Source organism: Pangasianodon hypophthalmus, chromosome 30 (assembly GCF_027358585.1).
Source record: "Pangasianodon hypophthalmus isolate fPanHyp1 chromosome 30, fPanHyp1.pri, whole genome shotgun sequence".
Taxonomy (NCBI): Eukaryota; Metazoa; Chordata; class Actinopteri; order Siluriformes; family Pangasiidae; genus Pangasianodon; species Pangasianodon hypophthalmus.
In genome coordinates this window covers 1,118,510-1,140,555 of record NC_069739.1, presented here as the reverse complement: position 1 = coordinate 1,140,555, position 22,046 = coordinate 1,118,510, and the positions used below count along the sequence as shown (strand labels likewise).

Sequence of the window (22,046 nt, the reverse complement as noted above, 5' to 3'; positions counted from 1 at the left end):
AACTCCTGTAAGTTGCGAGGTGGGGCCTCCATGGATCGGGCTTGTTTGTCCAGCACATCCCACAGATGCTCGATCGGATTGAGATCTGGGGAATTTGGAGGCCAAGTCAGCACCTTGAACTCTTTGTCATTTTCCTCAAACCATTCCTGAACAATTTTTGCAGTGTGGCAGGGTGCATTATCCTGCTGAAAGAGGCCACTGCCATTAGGGAGTACCGTTGCCTTAAAGGGGTGTACTTGGTCTAAAACAATGTTTAGGTAGGTGGTACATTTCAAAGTAAGATGAATGCTAGGACCCAAGATTTTGCAGCAGAACATTGCCCAGAGCATGACACTGCCACCACCGGCTTGACTTCTTCCCATAGTGCATCCTGGTGCCATCTCTTCCCCAGGTAAATCACACACACATACCCGGATATCCACATTCATCAGACCAGGCCACCTTCTTCCACTGCTCCGTGGTCCTGTTCTGATGCTCAGTTGCCCTTTGTAGGTGCTTTCGGTAGTGGACAGAGGGCAACAGAGTGAAGGTGTGTGTTTTGCCAGGGCTGCATAGAGCAGTGCATTCAGAGCTGTGAGCTGCACATCAACATTGAGACCAATCGAGGCTACTGCCATTTTGAGGATGGTTAGCACAGATTGTTTACAGCAGGGATGTCCAAATGTCTTTTAAAGGGGGCCAGATTAGACCACGTCAAAATACCCGAGGGCTAGTTATCAAAATTTTATTCATGAATTAATTAAAATAGTAAATATTTGCAACAAGAATGCATAGTGGCTTTTTATTTGTTGTTTTTTGATTTATAAATAACATCTTAATATAAAAATAATAAATGCAGTAAACTGCTGCACTGTGGCCCCCCCTTACTTAAGGGCCCGAAAGTAATTGGACAAAGTAACAATCATGAATTGTCATTTTTCATACTTGGTTGCAAATCCACTTTAGTTAAAAACTCTTTCAAGAATTTATGAAAAGTTTTCCATTCTTAATGTTTGGAAGCATTGCCACTTATAAGCTGTAATAATGTTGTACGCCTCATTTGCTCTGATAAAATTTGTATCTTCCAGGATAGCTTCCAGTTGCTTCAGTTTCTCTGCCCTCTCATCCTCCAAATGTTCTTTGCATTGCCCATGATTTGTTTCATAATGTCTCATGATAATAAATTCCTTAATTACTGCAAAAGTCTTTGACATATGAGGCATGTTCTGTGGCTCTAGATGAAAACTTCTTCTTGTTTCTAGCTTTTTTGGCTCCTTTTCACTCTTAACTTTGCCTTTTTTTGTAGCCATGACTAAATATCATTCAGTAAATTAATTTGCAAGTGTAGTGATAGAAAAAACCTCTTGCAATTTAGATAAGTGTGTCAACACAGTCTACTGCCACTGTCAGGTGAAAGGAAAAATTGCAACATGTTGGCCTGCAGGCCACCTATGAAACATTCTAAGAGAGAAGCTGTGGGCCAATTAACATCTGTCTGTAGGCCACATTTGCCCCTGAAGCTGGTCTTTGGATGTTCCTGCTTTACAGCCTTCCAGTGGTCCATGTAAGTAGGTAGAAGATACACTATATTACCAAATGTTTTCGGTCACCCATCCAAATGATCAGAATCAGGTGTCCTAATCACTTGGCCTGGCCACAGGTGTATAAAATCAAGCACTTAGGCATGCAGACTGTTTTTACAAACATTTGTGAAAGAATGGGCCGCTCTCAGGAGCTCAGTGAATTCCAGCGTGGAACTGTCATAGGATGCCACCTGTGCAACAAATCCAGTCGTGAAATTTCCTCGCTCCTAAATATTCCACAGTCAACTGTCAGCTTTATCATAATAAAATGGAAGAGTTTGGGAACAACAGCAACTCAGCCACGAAGTGGTAGGCCACGTAAACTGACGGAGAGGGGTCAGCGGATGCTGAAGCGCATAGTGCAAAGAGGTCGTCGACTTTCTTCACAGTCAATTGCTACAGAGCTCCAAACTTCATGTGACCTTCAGATTAGCCCAAGTACAGTACGCAGAGAGCTTCATGGAATGGGTTTCCATGGCCGAGCAGCTGCATCCAAGCCACACATCACCAAGTGCAATGCAAAGCGTCGGATGCAGTGGTGTAAAGCACGCCGCCACTGGACTCTAGAGCAGTGGAGACGCGTTCTCTGGAGTGATGAATCACGCTTTTCCATCTGGCAATCTGATGGACGAGTCTGGATTTGGAGATTGCCAGGAGAATGGTACATTTCGGACTGCATTGTGCCGAGTGTGAAATTTGGTGGAGGAGGAATTATGGTGTGGGGTTGTTTTTCAGGAGTTGGGCTTGGCCCCTTAGTTCCAGTGAAAAGAACTTTGAATGCTTCAGGATACCAAAACATTTTGGACAATTCCATGCTCCCAACCTTGTGGGAACAGTTTGGAACGGGCCCCTTCCTCTTCCAACATGACTGTGCACCAGTGCACAAAGCAAGGTCCATAAAGACATGGATGACAGAGTCTGGTGTGGATGAACTTGACTTGCCTGCACAGAGTCCTGACCTGAACCCGATAGAACACCTTTGGGATGAATTAGAGCGGAGACTGAGAGCCAGGCCTTCTCGACCAACATCAGTGTGTGACCTCACCAATGCGCTTTTGGAAGAATGGTCAAAAATTCCTATAAACACACTCCTCAACCTTGTGGACAGCCTTCCCAGAAGAGTTGAAGCTGTAATAGCTGCAAAAGGTGGACCGACATCATATTGAACCCTATGGGTTAGGAATGGGATGGCACTTAAGTTCATATGTGAGTCAAGGCAGGTGACCGAATACTTTTGGTAATATAGTGTAAGTCAGGTAAATTTTGAGACCCTGCTGAAGACAGAGTTAAACACTGTAGTTCAACTGTCTATTTACTGTCAGGCAGGAATGTCTTCCAGCAGACTGCTACAGACTTAACATCCTTGCACTCAATGGATAAGGAACAGGAGGGACAGTCGGCTCTCAAGGTTTAAGGAGGACTCTGCTAAAGGGTACAAGCATCCGCTGCATGCAGCTTTAATTTCCCAGATGTATATGCTGTTTTGATGGCATTTTCATTCCACCATTGTGGTGTACCACTAAGTAAATTGCTTTCCATGAGGCTAACACTAAGTGGGCCCACCTGAAGAGTTGACCTTGTGCCAAACTTGTGATTTTATGTATCTGAGCATCACAACACATAAACGGTCCAACACGCATCAGTTTATCAGAAATGCTGAGAAGAATTTGAGGGCTATATTTACCATCTTCCATTGCAGCTTGTTGATGTGCTACACTCTCACATTGGGGCTCCACATGCCTTTCCAGTCTCCAGCCAGCCAGTGAGGGAGACGTCTGTAGTGACCGCGTCTCTCCAATAGGGCAACGCTCTCAGGTGGACCTTTTTTTCTTACTTTTATTTTATTTTTAATTTTTCTTTGAAAAGTCTCATTCCTCCAAAGAGCTCATGACCCTTTCACTGAGACAAGAACATGTTACTTGGGGTTTAGTCTCAGTCTCACTTAGATTTTTTAAAAATACCAAAAGCCCCTAATCAAGCTGTGTCATATAGTGTGTCTAAATCTGACACCATTTTACTTTACTGTAGGTGCAGAACATGATAGTATTTCATATGGTAGAATGGAAGTTTGGGAATAAAGAAACATTAAAAGACTAACTAATTAACTATTTAAGACTAAGACTAAATAAAACTGATTAAGTCATCTGAATTCCCCTGCCAGTTATTGCTAGGCCTTTTGTTCCAGCAAGGCATGGCGTAAGTGTAATTCTGTCACTCAAACTGGGGAGGTGTGATCAATTTCTAAACTATAAAAGCACCTGAGCTTACAGTGATAACATCCAATATATGAGGTATTTATTTAAACTTTATGTACATTAGAGAAATGCTGTATTCATGAACCTGACAGAGTTTAATCAGTCTGATCGCTGTGTGCATTTCTCCTGTCCAGAGAGATCTGTATCTCCTGCAGTTTATATCTTACTGTACGTGTGTTCAGCTGCTGTGGTTCTTCTAACAGTGTGTGGAAATATGCTCGTCATCATCTCTGTTTGTCACTTCAAGCAGCTTCATACACCGAACAACATGCTCGTGCTCTCTCTGGCTGTGTCGGATTTCCTCATCGGCACTTTTGTGATGCCTCTGTTGTTAAGCTGGACGATTGAGTCATGCTGGATTTTTGGGAGAAGTTTCTGCATTGGTTTCTTGTTGATTTCTAGTTTCCTTACAGTCTCTTCCATCTATAACGTCGCTCTGATCGCTGTGGATCGGTTTTCGGCTCTCTCAATCCCATTTCTCTACACAAGCACAATCTCTGTGAGAACAATGTGCATTGTGGTTTCTTCTAACTGGTATGTGTGTTTGGTGTATACTGTAGCAGTTTATTATTTCAGTGGAAACTTTACCAGTTTTTTATTGTGTTCTGGAGAGTGTTTTCTCATTCTGAATCAGGTTTTGTTCTTAATTAACCTTGCATATTCGTTTATTTTTCCAGTTTCTGTATTAATCATATTGTATACTCTAGTTTTTGTGATTGTTAAGAAACATGCCACTGCTATCAGAGAGCTTAATAATCACACACGGCCTAAAACACAGAAAATCACCTCACACACTATGAAATCTGAGAGAAAAGCAGCTAAAGTATTTGGAATTTTAGTGTCTGTGTTTTTGGCCTGTTTACTTCCATATTTTATTTGCAGTTTATTAGGTGATGTTATGGAAATACATTTCAAAACATTTCAGAAATTTTTGATTGTCGTTTATCTTAATTCCACCATTAATCCGATTATTTATGCTCTCTGTTACACATGGTTTAGGAGGTGCATTAAATTAATTACAACTCTGCAAATTTTCCAAACAGAATCTTCATTAATCAATGTTCTTTCATGAATAGCCTTTTTTTTTTTACCCCTTCTGATGATGTGCTGAAATATTTCTATTATATATAATTTTAAACTTCTGTTACAAATCAAATAATCTGTATCAGCATGATATATGGTGTATTGTACCATGTTACATAATAGCAACATTTGTTTTACTATCATGTAATACAATGCAATTATATACTGATGGTGAGAATTTGATTTGTTGCAGTCTCATAAAATAATAGTTAAACTTATGTTTAAAAAAATAGATGTACCATATAAGAGGAATGTCAAGAATAGTAAAATTTAACATGTATAGGCTGAAGGTAATCAGTACTTAAATCTAACACTTTAGGTGTTTGGTGAATCCAAATACAAACAGGTTTAAAAGATAGATGATTTTGTCATTTTATTGTAATTGTTTTATTGGTTTGTTTTTGGAACACTTGATTTTAAATAATAATGTGGACCACTGTTCTAAATTAGAGTTTTAAAAGTTAAAACTTTATTTCTCTTTTAACATGTAATCACTGCTGTAGACCCCTTTATGAGGTAATAAAGAAGCAACAGTAAAATTATAGATTTGTTAGTGGTAATAAATAACTGCTCCATGGTCCAGTTCTGATGCTCACTCGCCCTTTGTAGGTGCTTTCGGCTATGGACAGAGGTCAACAGAGTGAAGTTGTGTGTTTTGCCAGGGCTGCATAGAGCAGTGCATTCAGCGCTGTGAGCTGCACATCAACATCGGGTCCAATCGAGGCTACTGCCAATTTGAGGATGGTTAGCAGAGATTGTTTACAGAAGGGATGTCCAAACGTCTTTTAAAGGGGGCCAGATTAGACCACGTGAAAATAGCCGAGGGCTAGTTATCAAAATTTTATTCATGAATTAAGTAAAATAGTAAATATTTGCAACATGAATGCATATTTGCTTATTTGTTGATTTATAAATAACATCTTAATATAAAAATAATAAATGCAGTAAACTGCTGCACTGTGGCCCCCCCCTTACTTAAGGGAATGAAAGTAATTGGACAAAGTAACAATCATGAATAGTCATTTTTCATACTTGGTTGCAAATCCACTTTAGTTAAAAACTCTTTCAATAATTTATGAAAAGTTTTCCATTCTTAATGTCTGGACGCATTGCCACTTATAAGCTGTAATAATGTCGTACGCCTCATTTGCTCTGATAAAATTTGTATCTTCCAGGATAGCTTCCAGCTGCTTCAGTTTCTCTGCCCTCTCATCCTCCAAATGTTCTTTGCATTGCCCGTGATTTGTTTCATAATGTCTCATGATAATAAATTCCTTAATTACTGCAAAAGTCTTTGACATATGAGGCATGTTCTGTGGCTCTAGATGAAAACTTCTTCTTGTTTCTAGCTTTTTTGGCTCCTTTTCACTCTTAACTTTGCCTTTTTTTGTAGCCATGACTAAATATCATTCAGTAAATTAATTTGCAAGTGTAGTGAGAGAAAAAAGCCACTTGCAATTTAGATAAGTGTGTCAACACAGTCTACTGCCACTGTCAGGTGAAAGGAAAAATTCACCTGCAGGCCTCCTGTGAAACATTCTAAGAGAGAAGCTGTGGGTCAATTAACATCTGTCTGCAGGCCACATTTGCCCCTGAAGCTGGACTTTGGATGTTCCTGCTTTACAGCCTTCCAGTGGTCCATGCAAGTAGGTAGAAGATAAGTCAGGTAAATTTTGAGACCCTGCTGAAGACAGAGTTAAACACTGTAGTTCAACTGTCTATTTACTGTCAGGCAGGAATGTCTTCCAGCAGACTGCTACAGACTTCACATTCTTGTACTCAATGAAAAAGGAACAGGAGGGACAATTGGTTCTCAAGGTTTAAGGAGGACTCTGCTAAAGGGTACAAGCATCCGCTGCATGCAGCTTTAATTTCCCAGATGTATATGCTGTCTTGATGGCATTTTCATTCCACCATTGTGGTGTACCACTAAGTAAATTGCTTTCCATGAGGCTAACACTAAGTGGGCCCACCTGAAGAGTTGACCTTGTGCCAAACTTGTGATTTTATGTATCTGAGCATCACAACACATAAACGGTCCAACACGCATCAGTTTATCAGAAATGCTGAGAAGAATTTGAGGGCTATATTTACCATCTTCCATTGCAGCTTGTTGATGTGCTACACTCTCACATTGGGGCTCCACATGCCTTTCCAGTCTCCAGCCAGCCAGTGAGGGAGACATCTGTAGTGACCGCGTCTCTCCAATAGGGCAACGCTCTCAGGTGGACCTTTTTTTCTTACTTTTATTTTATTTTTAATTTTTCTTTGAAAAGTCTCATTCCTCCAAAGAGCTCATGACCCTTTCACTGAGACAAGAACATGTTACTTGGGGTTTAGTCTCAGTCTCACTTAGATTTTTTAAAAATACCAAAAGCCCCTAATCAAGCTGTGTCATATAGTGTGTCTAAATCTGACACCATTTTACTTTACTGTAGGTGCAGAACATGATAGTATTTCATATGGTAGAATGGAAGTTTGGGAATAAAGAAACATTAAAAGACTAACTAATTAACTATTTAAGACTAAGACTAAATAAAACTGACTAAGTCATCTGAATTCCCCTGCCAGTTATTGCTAGGCCTTTCGTTCCATCAAGGCATGGCGTAAGTGTAATTCTGTCACTCAAACTGGGGAGGTGTGATCAATTTCTAAACTATAAAAGCACCTGAGCTGCTTAAGCCAGAAGTCATTGTATTGTGACTTTTTACTGTTATCATTTTACATTGATAACATCCAATATATGACGTATTTATTTAAACTTTATGTACATTAGAGAAATGCTGTATTCATGAACCTGACAGAGTTTAATCAGTCTGATCGCTGTGAGCATTTCTCCTGTCCAGAGAGATCTGTATCTCCTGCAGTTTATATCTTACTGTACGTGTGTTCAGCTGCTGTGGTTCTTCTAACAGTGTGTGGAAATATGCTCGTCATCATCTCTGTTTTTCACTTCAAGCAGCTTCACACACCAACCAACATGCTCGTGCTCTCTCTGGCTGTGTCGGATTTCCTCATCGGCACGTTTGTTATGGCACCAATGTTAATCTGGTCGATTGAGTCATGCTGGATTTTTGGGAGAAGTTTCTGCATTGGTTTTTTGTTGATTGCTGGATTCCTTACAATCTTATCCATCTATAATGTCGCTCTGATCGCGGTGGATCGGTATTCGGCTCTCTCAAACCCGTTTCTCTACACAAACGCAATCTCTGTGAGAACAATGTGCATTGTGGTTTCTTCTAACTGGTGTGTGTGTGTGGTGTATACTGTAGCATTTTATTATTTGAGTGGAACCTTTACCAGTTCTGTTATGTGTCCTGGAGAGTGTGTTCTCATTCTGAATGAGGGTTGGACTGTAATTGACCTTGTAACATTATTTATTTTTCCAGTTTCTGTCATAATCATATTGTATACTCAGGTTTTTGTGATTGCTAAGAAACATGCCACTGCTATCAGAGAGCTTCGTAATCACAGACGGCCTAAAACACAGAAAATCACCTCACACTCGATGAAATCTGAGAGAAAAGCAGCTAAAGTCCTTGGAATTTTAGTGTCTCTGTTTTTGGCATGTTTACTTCCGTATTTTATTTACAGTGTATTAGGTGATGTTATTGAACTACACTTTGAAACATATCAGAAAGTTTTGATTGTGGTTTATCTTAATTCCACCATTAATCCGGTTATTTATGCTCTCTGTTACACATGGTTTAGGAGGTGCATTAAATTAATTATAACTCTGCAAATATTCCAAACAGAATCTTCATTAATCAATGTTCTTTCATGAAAAAGCTTTTTTTTTTTTTTAATCTTTTCTGATGATGTGCTCAAATATTTCTATTATATATAATTTTAAACTTCTGTTACAAATCAAATAATCAATATCAGTATAATATACTGCATATTGTACCGTGTTATATAATAGCAATATGTGTTTTGCTATCATGTAATACAAAGCAATTATATACATGAAATGATGGTGAGAATTTGATTTGTTGCAGAATCTTAAAATAATAGTTAAACTTATGTTTAAAAAAAATAGATGTACCATATAAGAGGAACGTCAAGTATAGTAGAATTTAACATGTATAGGCTGAAGGTAATCAGTACTTAAATCTAGCATTTTAGGTGTTCGGTGAATCCGAATACAAACGGGTTTAAAAAATAGATGATTTTGTCATTTTATTGTAATTGTTTTATTGGTTTGTTTTTTGAACACTTGATGTTAAATAATAATGCGGACCACTGTTCTAAATTAGAGTTTTAAAAGTTAAAACTTTATTTCTCTCTTAACATGTAATCGCTGCTGCAGACACCTTTATGAGGTAATAAAGAAGCAACAGTAAAATTATAGTTATTTTTTAAAGGAAATGAATAATTTTCTGGGAGATTAACATTTAAACAACTTCTGGATAAATTAATGAGTATTTCTATAATGAACATTTGCATGGGGGAATTATTCACCATGAGGAACTCATGAAAAATGTAGCAAACACATAATCTTAAACTGTATTATCTTCAAATGAGAAATACGACAGCCACTAGGTACGTTCATGAGGCTTGACTGTCATGGCTGAAACCATCAATCACCTCATCAACCACCCTCTTTTATTTTTCACCAAATAACTTCTATAAAATTTTAATGTAAAGACACACAAATATTAGAAAATGCTTTGATTATTGAAATTACATTTGGAATCACCAGGAATTCTGCATTAATTTATCATAAAATGTGGTCAAATCTTTATTCAAGTTCAAGTCATAATCAGACACTTTCTAAACTAATAACACACGGAGCTATTAATTGAAGTCTTTATCAAAGCTTTTCACATTGTGTGTGTTTTATAGGACAGTGCCTGACTACATTTCGCCTCTGGAAAAGTCTTAGCCCAGAGGTTTACATACATTTTAAAACCTAGACTATGAATGTTTAAATGGTGTACAAGTGTTTGTGTGTTGTCAGTTTCTGTTGAATGTGTTTGTCTATTATGACTTGGATGAAGATTAGACAATACGTTATGAGTAACACGATAATCCATATATGTTTTAAAGGATCACAAACTTATTCTTACAGCTTTATTTTGATGTGAGGCGGGGGTTAAGGAGAGGATGGCAGAGCATGGGGTATTAAGGCAAAGTAACCTCTGGATAGGGAGCAGACATAAATGCTCGTAAATGCACGCACACTGATCAGCCGTAATATTAAAACCACCAGCCTAATGTGGTGTAGGTCCCCCTTGTGCTGCCAAAACAGCTATGGTTTGACGAGGCATGGACTCCACAAGACTTCTGAAGGTGTGCTGTGGTATTTGGCACCAAGATGTTAACAGCAGATCCTTCAAGTCCTGTAAGTTGCGAGGTGGGGCCTCTATGGATCGGGCTTGTTTGTCCAGCACATCCCACAGATGCTCGATCGGATTGAGGCCAAGTCAACACCTTGAACTCTTTGTCATTTTCCTCAAACCATTCCTGAACAATTTTTGCAGTGTGGCAGGGCACATTATCCGGCTGAAAGAGGCCACTGCCATTAGGGAGTACCGTTGCCTTGAAGGGGTGTACTTGGTTTAAAACAATGTTTAGGTAGGTGGTACGTTTCAAAGTAAGATGAATGCTAGGACCCAAGATTTCCCAGCAGAACATTGCCCAGAACATCACACTGCCACCACTGGCTTGACTTCTTCCCATGGTGCATCCTGGTGCCATCTCTTCCCCAGGTAAATCATGCCCACGTACCCGGATATCCACATTCATCAGACCAGGCCACCTTCTTCCACTGCTCCATGGTCCAGTTCTGATGCTCACTCGTGCTTTTGGTAGTGGACAGAGGGCAACAGAGTGAAGTTGTGTGTTTTGCCAGGGCTGCATAGAGCAGTGCATTCAGAGCTGTGAGCTGCACATCAACATTGAGACCAATCGAGGCTACTGCCAATTTGAGGATGGTTAGCACAGATTGTTTACAGCAGGGATGTCCAAATGTCTTTTAAAGGGGGCCAGATTAGACCACGTGAAAATAGCCGAGGGCCAATTATCAAAATTTTATTCATGAATTAAGTAAAATAGTAAATATTTGCAACATGAATGCATATTTGCTTATTTGTTGATTTATAATTAACATCTTAATATAAAAACAATAAATGCAGTAAACTGCTGCACTGTGCCCCCCCCCTTACTTAAGGGACCAAAAGTAGCTGGACAAAGTAACAATCATGAATTGTCATTTTTCATACTTGGTTAAAAATCCAATTTATTAAAACCTCTTTCAAGAATTTATCAAAAGTTTTCCATGCTTAATGTTTGGAAGCATTGCCTACTGTCTACTGCCACTGTCAGGTGAAAGGAAAAATTGCAACATGTTGGCCTGCAGGCCACCTATGAAACATTCTATCAGAGAAGCTGTGGGCCAATTAACATCTGTCTGTAGGCCACATTTGGCCTGAGGCTGGACTTTGGACATTCCTGCTTTACAGCCTTCCAGTGGTCCATGCAAGTAGGTAGAAGATAAGTCAGGCAAATTTTGAGACCCTGCTGAAGACAGAGTTAAATGCTGTAGGTCAACTGTCTATTTACTGTCAGGCAGGAATGTCTTCCAGCAGACTGCTACATACTTAACATCCTTGCGCTCAATAGATAAGGAACAGGAGGGACATTCGGCTCTCAAGGTTTAAGGAGGACTCTGCTAAAGGGTACAAGCATGTGCTTCATGCAGCTTTACAGTGAGTGGACCCACCTGAGGAGTTGACCTTGTGCCAGCCTGGTGATTTTATGCATCATATTTACTAACTTGATAATTACCATCACCATTTACATCTGGCAAGTCATTATAGGCATGTTTTAATCATTTTAATCATTTCCATTTTTGACCATTTGTAGCAGAAATCTTTTGATGTAAATGATCTTAACAATATACTTGTCTAATATTAGCTAAGCCAAACATTCTTACAAATTTCTCATTCTGATAAATTTTATTTCATATAATACACAAGCAGTGTTAAAATTCCTTTGTCATTACCGATTGGAAGATTATATTTATGTTTGGAGTTCCCATCACCTGAAAATCACTCAATCAAATTGAATTGATTTGAATAATATTCTTTCATCAGTTCCCATTTATGATAATCATGTTGTGTCATATAGTGTATCTAAATATCACACAGTTTTACTTTACTGTAGGTGGAGAATATGATAGCATTTCATGTGGTAGTTTGGCAATTTGGGAATGAGAATCTAACAAACTACCTAAGACTAAGACCAACCAAAACTGACTAAGGCATCTGGATTCCCCTGCCAGTAACTGCTAGGCCTTTTGTTCCAGCAAGGCATGGCATAAGTGTAATTCTGTCACTCAGACTGGGGAGGTGTGATCAATTTCTAAACTATAAAAGCACCTGAGCTGCTTAAGCCAGAAGTCATTGTATTGTGACTTTTTTCAGTTACCATTTTACAGTGATAACATCCAATATATGAGGTATTTCTTTAAACTTTGTAGACATTAGAGAAATGCTATATTCATGAACCTGACAGAGTTTAACCAGTCTGATCGCTGTGAGCATTTCTCCTGTCCAGAGAGATCTGTATCTCCTGCAGTTTATATCTTACTGTACGTGTGTTCAGCTGCTGTGGTTCTTCTAACAGTGTGTGGAAATATGCTTGTCATCATCTCTGTTTTTCACTTCAAGCAGCTTCACACACCGACCAACATGCTCGTGCTCTCTCTGGCTGTGTCGGATTTCCTCATCGGCACTTTTGTAATGCCGACAATGTTAATCTGGTCGATTGAGTCATGCTGGATTCTTGGGATAGGTTTCTGCATTGGTTTCTTGTTGATGGCTAGTTTCCTTATAATGTTATCCATCTATAACATAGCTCTGATTGCTGTGGATCGGTATTTGGCTCTCTCAAACCCGTTTCTCTACATAAACACAATCTCTGTGAGAACAACCTGCATTGTGGTTTCTTCTAACTGGTGTGTGTGTGTGGTGTATACTGTAGCATTTTATTATTACAGTGGAACCTTTACCAGTTCTGTTATGTGTCCTGGAGAGTGTGTTCTCATTCTGAATGAGGGTTGGCCTGTAGTTGACCTTGTAATATTTATTTTTCCATGTTCTCTCATAATCATATTGTATACTCGAGTTTTTGTGATTGCTAAGAAACATGCTACTGCTATCAGAGATCTTAATAATCACACACGGCCCAGAACACAGAAAATCACCTCACTCTCAATGAAATCTGAGAGAAAAGCAGCTAAAGTCCTTGGAGTTTTAGTGTCTGTGTTTTTGGCCTGTTTACTTCCATATTTCATTTACAGTTTATTAGGTGATGTTATTGAACTACATGTTTCTACATTTCAGAAATTTTTCATTGTGCTTTATCTTAATTCCTCTATTAATCCGATTATTTATGCTCTCTGTTACCCATGGTTTAGGAGGTGCATTAAATTAATTATAACTCTGCAAATATTCTACACAGATTCTTCATTAATTAATGTTCTTTCATGAATAGCTTTTTTTTTTTACTCCTTTCTGATGATGTGCTGAAATATTTCTATTATATATAATTTAAACTTCTGTTACAAATCAAATAATCAATATCAGTATAATATACTGCAAATTGTACCGTGTTATATAATAGCAACATTTGTTTTACTATTATGTAATACAATGCAATTATATACTGATGGTGAGAATTTGATTTGTTGCAGAATCATAAAATAATAGTTAAACTTATGTTTAAAAAAATAGATGTACCATATAACAGGAATGTCAAGAATAGTAGAATTTAACATGTATAGGCTGAAGGTAATCAGTACTTAAATCTAACACTTTAGGTGTTCGGTGAATCCAAATACAAACAGGTTTAAAAGATAGATGATTTTGTCATTTTATTGTGATTGTTTTATTGGTTTGTTTTTGGAACACTTGATTTTAAATAATAATGTGGACCACTATTCTAAATTAGAGTTTTAAAAGTTAAAACTTTATTTCTCTCTTAACATGTAATCACTGCTGTAGACCACTTTATGAGGTAATAAAGAAGCAACAGTAAAATTATAGTTATTTTTTAAAGGAAATAAATAATTGTCTGGGAAATTAAAAACATTTGGACATGAAGGGGAAAAAAACAACCATTGCATTAACATCAGTACTGTATAGCCTAATCTCAAGCAAATCAGTTTTGCAGAAGATTTAAACAACTTCTGGATAAATTAATGAGTATTTCTATAATGAACATTTGCATGGGGGAATTATTCACCATGAGGAACTCATGAAAAATGTAGCAAACACATAATCTTAAACTGTATTATCTTCAAATGAGAAATACGACAGCTACTAGGTACGTTCATGAGGCTTGACTGTCATGGCTGAAACCATCAATCACCTCATCGACCACCCCCTTTTATTTTTCACCAAACAACTTCTATAAAATTTTAATGTAAAGACACACAAATATTAGAAAATGCTTTGATTATTGAAATTACATTTGGAATCACCAGGAATTCTGCATTAATTTATCATAAAATGTGGTCAAATCTTTATTCAAGTTCAAGTCATAATCAGACACTTTCTAAACTAATAACACACAGAGCTATTACTTGAAGTCTTTATCAAAGTCTTTCACATTGTGTGTGTTTTATAGGACAGTGCCTGACTACATTTCGCCTCTGGAAAAGTCTTAGCCCAGAGGTTTACATACATTTTAAAACCTAGACTATGAATGTTTAAATGGTGTACAAGTGTTTGTGTGTTGTCAGTTTCTGTTGAATGTGTTTGTCTATTATTATGACTTGGATGAAGATTAGACAATATGTTATGAGTAACACAATAATCCATATATGTTTTGAAGGATCACAAACTTATTCTTACAGCTTTATTTTGATGTGAGGTGGGGGTTAAGGAGAGGATGGCAGAGCATGGGGTATTAAGGCAAAGTAACCTCTGGATAGGGAGCAGACATAAATGCTCGTAAATGCACGCACACTGATCAGCCGTAATATTAAAACCACCAGCCTAATGTGGTGTAGGTCCCCCCTTGTGCTGGCAAAACAGCTCTGACTTGACGAGGCATGGACTCCACAAGACTTCTGAAGGTGTGCTGTGGTATCTGGCACCAAGATGTTAACAGCAGATCCTTCAAGTCCTGTAAGTTGTGAGGTGGGGCCTCCATGGATCGGACTTGTTTGTCCAGCACATCCCACAGATGCTCGATCGGATTGAGATCTGGGGAATTTAGAGGCCAAGTCAACACCTTGAATTCTTTGTCATGTTCCTCAAACCATTCCTGAACAATTTTTGCAGTGTGGCAGGGCACATTATCCGGCTGAAAGAGGCCACTGCCATTAGGGAATACCGTTGCCTTGAAGGGGTGTACTTGGTCTGGAACGATGTTTAGGTAGGTGGTACGTTTCAAAGTAAGATGAATGCTAGGACCCAAGATTTCCCAGCAGAACATTGCCCAGAACATCACACTGCCACCACTGGCTTGACTTCTTCCCATGGTGCATCCTGGTGCCATCTCTTCCCCAGGTAAATCACGCACACGTACCCGGATATCCACATTCATCAGACCAGGCCACCTTCTTCCACTGCTCCATGGTCCTGTTCTGATGCTCACTCGCCCTTTGTAGGTGCTTTCAGTAGTGGACAGAGGGCAACAGAGTGAAGTTGTGTGTTTTGCCAGGGCTGCATAGAGCAGTGCATTGAGAGCTGTAAGCTGCACATCAACATTGAGACCAATCGAGGCTACTGCCAATTTGAGGATGGTTAGCACAGATTGTTTACAGCAGGGATGTCCAAATGTCTTTTAAAGGGGGCCAGATTAGACCACGTGAAAATACCCGAGGGCCAATTATCAAAATTTTATTCATGAATTAAGTAAAATAGTAAATATTTGCAACATGAATGCATATTTGCTTATTTGTTGATTTATAATTAACATCTTAATATAAAAACAATAAATGCAGTAAACTGCTGCACTGTGCCACCCCCCTTACTTAAGGGACCAAAAGTAGCTGGACAAAGTAACAATCATGAATTGTCATTTTTCATACTTGGTTAAAAATCCACTTTTTTATTAAAATCTCTTTCAAGAATTTATCAAAAGTTTTCCATGCTTAATGTTTGGAAGCATTGACTACTGTCTACTGCCACTGTCAGGTGAAAGGAAAAATTGCAACATGTTGGCCTGCAGGCCACCTATGAAACATTCTATCAGAGAAGCTGTGGGCCAATTAACATCTGTCTGTAGGCCACATTTGGCCTGAGGCTGGACTTTGGACATTCCTGCTTTACAGCCTTCCAGCGGTCCATGCAAGTAGGTAGAAGATAAGTCAGGCAAATTTTGAGACCCTGCTGAAGACAGAGTTAAACGCTGTAGGTCAACTGTCTATTTACTGTCAGGCAGGAATGTCTTCCAGCAGACTGCTACATACTTAACATCCTTGCGCTCAATAGATAAGGAACAGGAGGGACATTCGGCTCTCAAGGTTTAAGGAGGACTCTGCTAAAGGGTACAAGCATGTGCTTCATGCAGCTTTACAGTGAGTGGACCCACCTGAGGAGTTGACCTTGTGCCAGCCTGGTGATTTTATGCATCATATTTACTAACTTGATAATTACCATCACCATTTACATCTGGCAAGTCATTATAGGCATGTTTTAATCATTTTAATCATTTCCATTTTTGACCATTTGTAGCAGAAATCTTTTGATGTAAATGATCTTAACAATATACTTGTCTAATATTAGCTAAGCCAAACATTCTTACAAATTTCTCATTCTGATAAATTTTATTTCATATAATACACAAGCAGTGTTAAAATTCCTTTGTCATTACCGATTGGAAGATTATATTTATGTTTGGAGTTCCCATCACCTGAAAATCACTCAATCAAATTGAATTGATTTGAATAATGTTCTTTCATCGGTTCCCATTTATGATAATCATGTTGTGTCATATAGTGTATCTAAATATCACACAGTTTTACTTTACTGTAGGTGGAGAATATGATAGCATTTCATGTGGTAGTTTGGCAATTTGGGAATGAGAATCTAACAAACTACCTAAGACTAAGACCAACCAAAACTGACTAAGGCATCTGGATTCCCCTGCCAGTAACTGCTAGGCCTTTTGTTCCAGCAAGGCATGGCATAAGTGTAATTCTGTCACTCAGACTGGGGAGGTGTGATCAATTTCTAAACTATAAAAGCACCTGAGCTGCTTAAGCCAGAAGTCATTGTATTGTGACTTTTTTCAGTTACCATTTTACAGTGATAACATCCAATATATGAGGTATTTCTTTAAACTTTGTAGACATTAGAGAAATGCTATATTCATGAACCTGACAGAGTTTAACCAGTCTGATCGCTGTGAGCATTTCTCCTGTCCAGAGAGATCTGTATCTCCTGCAGTTTATATCTTACTGTACGTGTGTTCAGCTGCTGTGGTTCTTCTAACAGTGTGTGGAAATATGCTTGTCATCATCTCTGTTTTTCACTTCAAGCAGCTTCACACACCGACCAACATGCTCGTGCTCTCTCTGGCTGTGTCGGATTTCCTCATCGGCACTTTTGTAATGCCGACAATGTTAATCTGGTCGATTGAGTCATGCTGGATTCTTGGGATAGGTTTCTGCATTGGTTTCTTGTTGATGGCTAGTTTCCTTATAATGTTATCCATCTATAACATAGCTCTGATTGCTGTGGATCGGTATTTGGCTCTCTCAAACCCGTTTCTCTACATAAACACAATCTCTGTGAGAACAACCTGCATTGTGGTTTCTTCTAACTGGTGTGTGTGTGTGGTGTATACTGTAGCATTTTATTATTACAGTGGAACCTTTACCAGTTCTGTTATGTGTCCTGGAGAGTGTGTTCTCATTCTGAATGAGGGTTGGCCTGTAGTTGACCTTGTAATATTTATTTTTCCATGTTCTCTCATAATCATATTGTATACTCGAGTTTTTGTGATTGCTAAGAAACATGCTACTGCTATCAGAGATCTTAATAATCACACACGGCCCAGAACACAGAAAATCACCTCACTCTCAATGAAATCTGAGAGAAAAGCAGCTAAAGTCCTTGGAGTTTTAGTGTCTGTGTTTTTGGCCTGTTTACTTCCATATTTCATTTACAGTTTATTAGGTGATGTTATTGAACTACATGTTTCTACATTTCAGAAATTTTTCATTGTGCTTTATCTTAATTCCACTATTAATCCGATTATTTATGCTCTCTGTTACCCGTGGTTTAGGAGGTGCATTAAATTAATTATAACTCTGCAAATATTCTACACAGATTCTTCATTAATTAATGTTCTTTCATGAATAGCTTTTTTTTTTACTCCTTTCTGATGATGTGCTGAAATATTTCTATTATATATAATTTAAACTTCTGTTACAAATCAAATAATCAATATCAGTATAATATACTGCAAATTGTACCGTGTTATATAATAGCAACATTTGTTTTACTATTATGTAATACAATGCAATTATATACTGATTGTGAGAATTTGATTTGTTGCAGAATCATAAAATAATAGTTAAACTTATGTTTAAAAAAATAGATGTACCATATAACAGGAATGTCAAGAATAGTAGAATTTAACATGTATAGGCTGAAGGTAATCAGTACTTAAATCTAACACTTTAGGTGTTCGGTGAATCCAAATACAAACAGGTTTAAAAGATAGATGATTTTGTCATTTTATTGTGATTGTTTTATTGGTTTGTTTTTGGAACACTTGATTTTAAATAATAATGTGGACCACTATTCTAAATTAGAGTTTTAAAAGTTAAAACTTTATTTCTCTCTTAACATGTAATCACTGCTGTAGACCACTTTATGAGGTAATAAAGAAGCAACAGTAAAATTATAGTTATTTTTTAAAGGAAATAAATAATTGTCTGGGAAATTAAAAACATTTGGACATGAAGGGGAAAAAAACAACCATTGCATTAACATCAGTACTGTATAGCCTAATCTCAAGCAAATCAGTTTTGCAGAAGATTTAAACAACTTCTGGATAAATTAATGAGTATTTCTATATGAACATTTGCATGGGGGAATTATTCACCATGAGGAACTCATGAAAAATGTAGCAAACACATAATCTTAAACTGTATTATCTTCAAATGAGAAATACGACAGCTACTAGGTACGTTCATGAGGCTTGACTGTCATGGCTGAAACCATCAATCACCTCATCAACCACCCTCTTTTATTTTTCACCAAACAACTTCTATAAAATTTTAATGTAAAGACACACAAATATTAGAAAATGCTTTGATTATTGAAATTACATTTGAAATCAACAGGAATTCTGCATTAATTTATCATAAAATGTGGTCAAATCTTTATTCAAGTTCAAGTCATAATCAGACACTTTCTAAACTAATAACACACGGAGCTATTAATTGAAGTCTTTATCAAAGCTTTTCACATTGTGTGTGTTTTATAGGACAGTGCCTGACTACATTTCGCCTCTGGAAAAGTCTTAGCCCAGAGGTTTACATACATTTTAAAACCTAGACTATGAATGTTTAAATGGTGTACAAGTGTTTGTGTGTTGTCAGTTTCTGTTGAATGTGTTTGTCTATTATTATGACTTGGATGAAGATTAGACAATATGTTATGAGTAACACAATAATCCACGTATGTTTTAAAGGATCACAAACTTATTCTTACAGCTTTATTTTGATGTGAGGTGGGGGTTAAGGAGAGGATGGCAGAGCATGGGGTATTAAGGCAAAGTAACCTCTGGATAGGGAGCAGACATAAATGCTCGTAAATGCACGCACACTGATCAGCCGTAATATTAAAACCACCTGCCTAATGTGGTGAAGGTCCCCCCTTGTGCTGGCAAAACAGCTCTGACTTGACGAGGCATGGACTCCACAAGACCTCTGAAGGTGTGCTGTGGTATCTGGCACCAAGATGTTAACAGCAGATCCTTCAAGTCCTGTAAGTTGTGAGGTGGGGCCTCTATGGATCGGGCTTGTTTGTCCAGCACATCCCACAGATGCTCGATCGGATTGAGGCCAAGTCAACACCTTGAACTCTGTCATTTTCCTCAAACCATTCCTGAACAATTTTTGCAGTGTGGCAGGGTGCATTATCCTTCTGAAAGAGGCCACTGCCATTAGGGAGTACCGTTGCCTTGAAGGGGTGTACTTGGTCTAAAACAATGTTTAGGCAGGTGGTACGTTTCAAAGTAAGATGAATGCTAGGACCCAAGATTTCCCAGCAGAACATTGCCCAGAACATCACACTGCCACCACTGGCTTGACTTCTTCCCATGGTGCATCCTGGTGCCATCTCTTCCCCAGGTAAATCATGCCCACATACCCGGATATCCACATTCATCAGACCAGGCCACCTTCTTCCACTGCTCCATGGTCCTGTTCTGATGCTCACTCGCCCTTTGTAGGTGCTTTTGGTAGTGGACAGAGGGCAACAGAGTGAAGTTGTGTGTTTTGCCAGGGCTGCATAGAGCAGTGCATTCAGAGCTGTGAGCTGCACATCAACATTGAGACCAATCGAGGCTACTGCCAATTTGAGGATGGTTAGCACAGATTGTTTACAGCAGGGATGTCCAAATGTCTTTTAAAGGGGGCCAGATTAGACCACGTGAAAATAGCCGAGGGCCAATTATCAAAATTTTATTCATGAATTAAGTAAAATAGTAAATATTTGCAACATGAATGCATATTTGCTTATTTGTTGATTTATAATTAACATCTTAATATAAAAACAATAAATGCAGTAAACTGCTGCACTGTGCCACCCGCCCCCCCCCCCCCACCTCCCCCCCTTACTTAAGGGACCGAAAGTAGCTGGACAAAGTAACAATCATGAATTGTCATTTTTCATACTTGGTTAAAAATCCAATTTATTAAAACCTCTTTCAAGAATTTATCAAAAGTTTTCCATGCTTAATGTTTGGAAGCATTGCCTACTGTCTACTGCCACTGTCAGGTGAAAGGAAAAATTGCAACATGTTGGCCTGCAGGCCACCTATGAAACATTCTATCAGAGAAGCTGTGGGCCAATTAACATCTGTCTGTAGGCCACATTTGGCCTGAGGCTGGACTTTGGACATTCCTGCTTTACAGCCTTCCAGCGGTCCATGCAAGTAGGTAGAAGATAAGTCAGGCAAATTTTGAGACCCTGCTGAAGACAGAGTTAAACGCTGTAGGTCAACTGTCTATTTACTGTCAGGCAGGAATGTCTTCCAGCAGACTGCTACATACTTAACATCCTTGCTCTCAATAGATAAGGAACAGGAGGGACATTCGGCTCTCAAGGTTTAAGGAGGACTCTGCTAAAGGGTACAAGCATGTGCTTCATGCAGCTTTACAGTGAGTGGACCCACCTGAGGAGTTGACCTTGTGCCAGCCTGGTGATTTTATGCATCATATTTACTAACTTGATAATTACCATCACCATTTACATCTGGCAAGTCATTATAGGCATGTTTTAATCATTTTAATCATTTCCATTTTTGACCATTTGTAGCAGAAATCTTTTGATGTAAATGATCTTAACAATATACTTGTCTAATATTAGCTAAGCCAAACATTCTTACAAATTTCTCATTCTGATAAATTTTATTTCATATAATACACAAGCAGTGTTAAAATTCCTTTATCATTACAGATGGGAAGATTATATTTATGTTTGGAGTTCCCATCACCTGAAAATCACTCAACCAAATTGAATTGATTTGAATAATATTCTTTCATCAGTTCCCATTTATGATAATCATGATGTGTCATATAGTGTATCTAAATATCACACAGTTTTACTTTACTGTAGGTGGAGAATATGATAGCATTTCTTGTGGTAGTATGGCAGTTTGGGAATGAGAATCTAACAAACTACCTAAGACTAAGACCAACCAAAACTGACTAAGGCATCTGGATTCCCCTGCCAGTAACTGCTAGGCCTTTTGTTCCAGCAAGGCATGGCATAAGTGTAATTCTGTCGCTCAAACTGGGGAGGTGTGATCAATTTCTAAACTATAAAAGCACCTGAGCTGCTTAAGCCAGAAGTCATTGTATTGTGACTTTTTTCAGTTACCATTTTACAGTGACATCCAATATATGAGGTATTTCTTTAAACTTTGTATACATTAGAGAAATGCTATATTC

General features: G+C 38.2%; 3 protein-coding genes across 3 annotated transcripts; all 3 read left to right on the top strand.

The window, feature by feature from the left end:
* Positions 1–7,691: 7,691 nt before the first annotated feature.
* Positions 7,692–8,684, top strand: LOC113533636 (trace amine-associated receptor 13c-like). The gene has a single exon (XM_026925904.3). It carries the CDS (start codon positions 7,692–7,694, stop codon positions 8,682–8,684), a length of 993 nt encoding a protein of 330 aa, XP_026781705.3.
* A 3,721-nt stretch (positions 8,685–12,405) lies between these two features.
* LOC128317884 (trace amine-associated receptor 13c-like) lies at positions 12,406–13,395 on the top strand. The gene has a single exon (XM_053231872.1). It carries the CDS (start codon positions 12,406–12,408, stop codon positions 13,393–13,395), a length of 990 nt encoding a protein of 329 aa, XP_053087847.1.
* A 3,833-nt stretch (positions 13,396–17,228) lies between these two features.
* LOC113533644 (trace amine-associated receptor 13c-like) lies at positions 17,229–18,218 on the top strand. The gene has a single exon (XM_026925916.2). The coding sequence runs from the start codon at positions 17,229–17,231 to the stop codon at positions 18,216–18,218; it is 990 nt and encodes a 329-aa protein (XP_026781717.2).
* The last annotated feature ends 3,828 nt before the right edge of the window (positions 18,219–22,046 follow it).

Excerpts from the sequence above, each read along its gene's own strand:
- LOC113533636 (XM_026925904.3), top strand. The coding sequence starts at position 7,692 with ATGAACCTGACAGAGTTTAATCAGTCTGATCGCTGTGAGCATTTCTCC.
- LOC128317884 (XM_053231872.1), top strand. The coding sequence starts at position 12,406 with ATGAACCTGACAGAGTTTAACCAGTCTGATCGCTGTGAGCATTTCTCC.
- LOC113533644 (XM_026925916.2), top strand. The coding sequence starts at position 17,229 with ATGAACCTGACAGAGTTTAACCAGTCTGATCGCTGTGAGCATTTCTCC.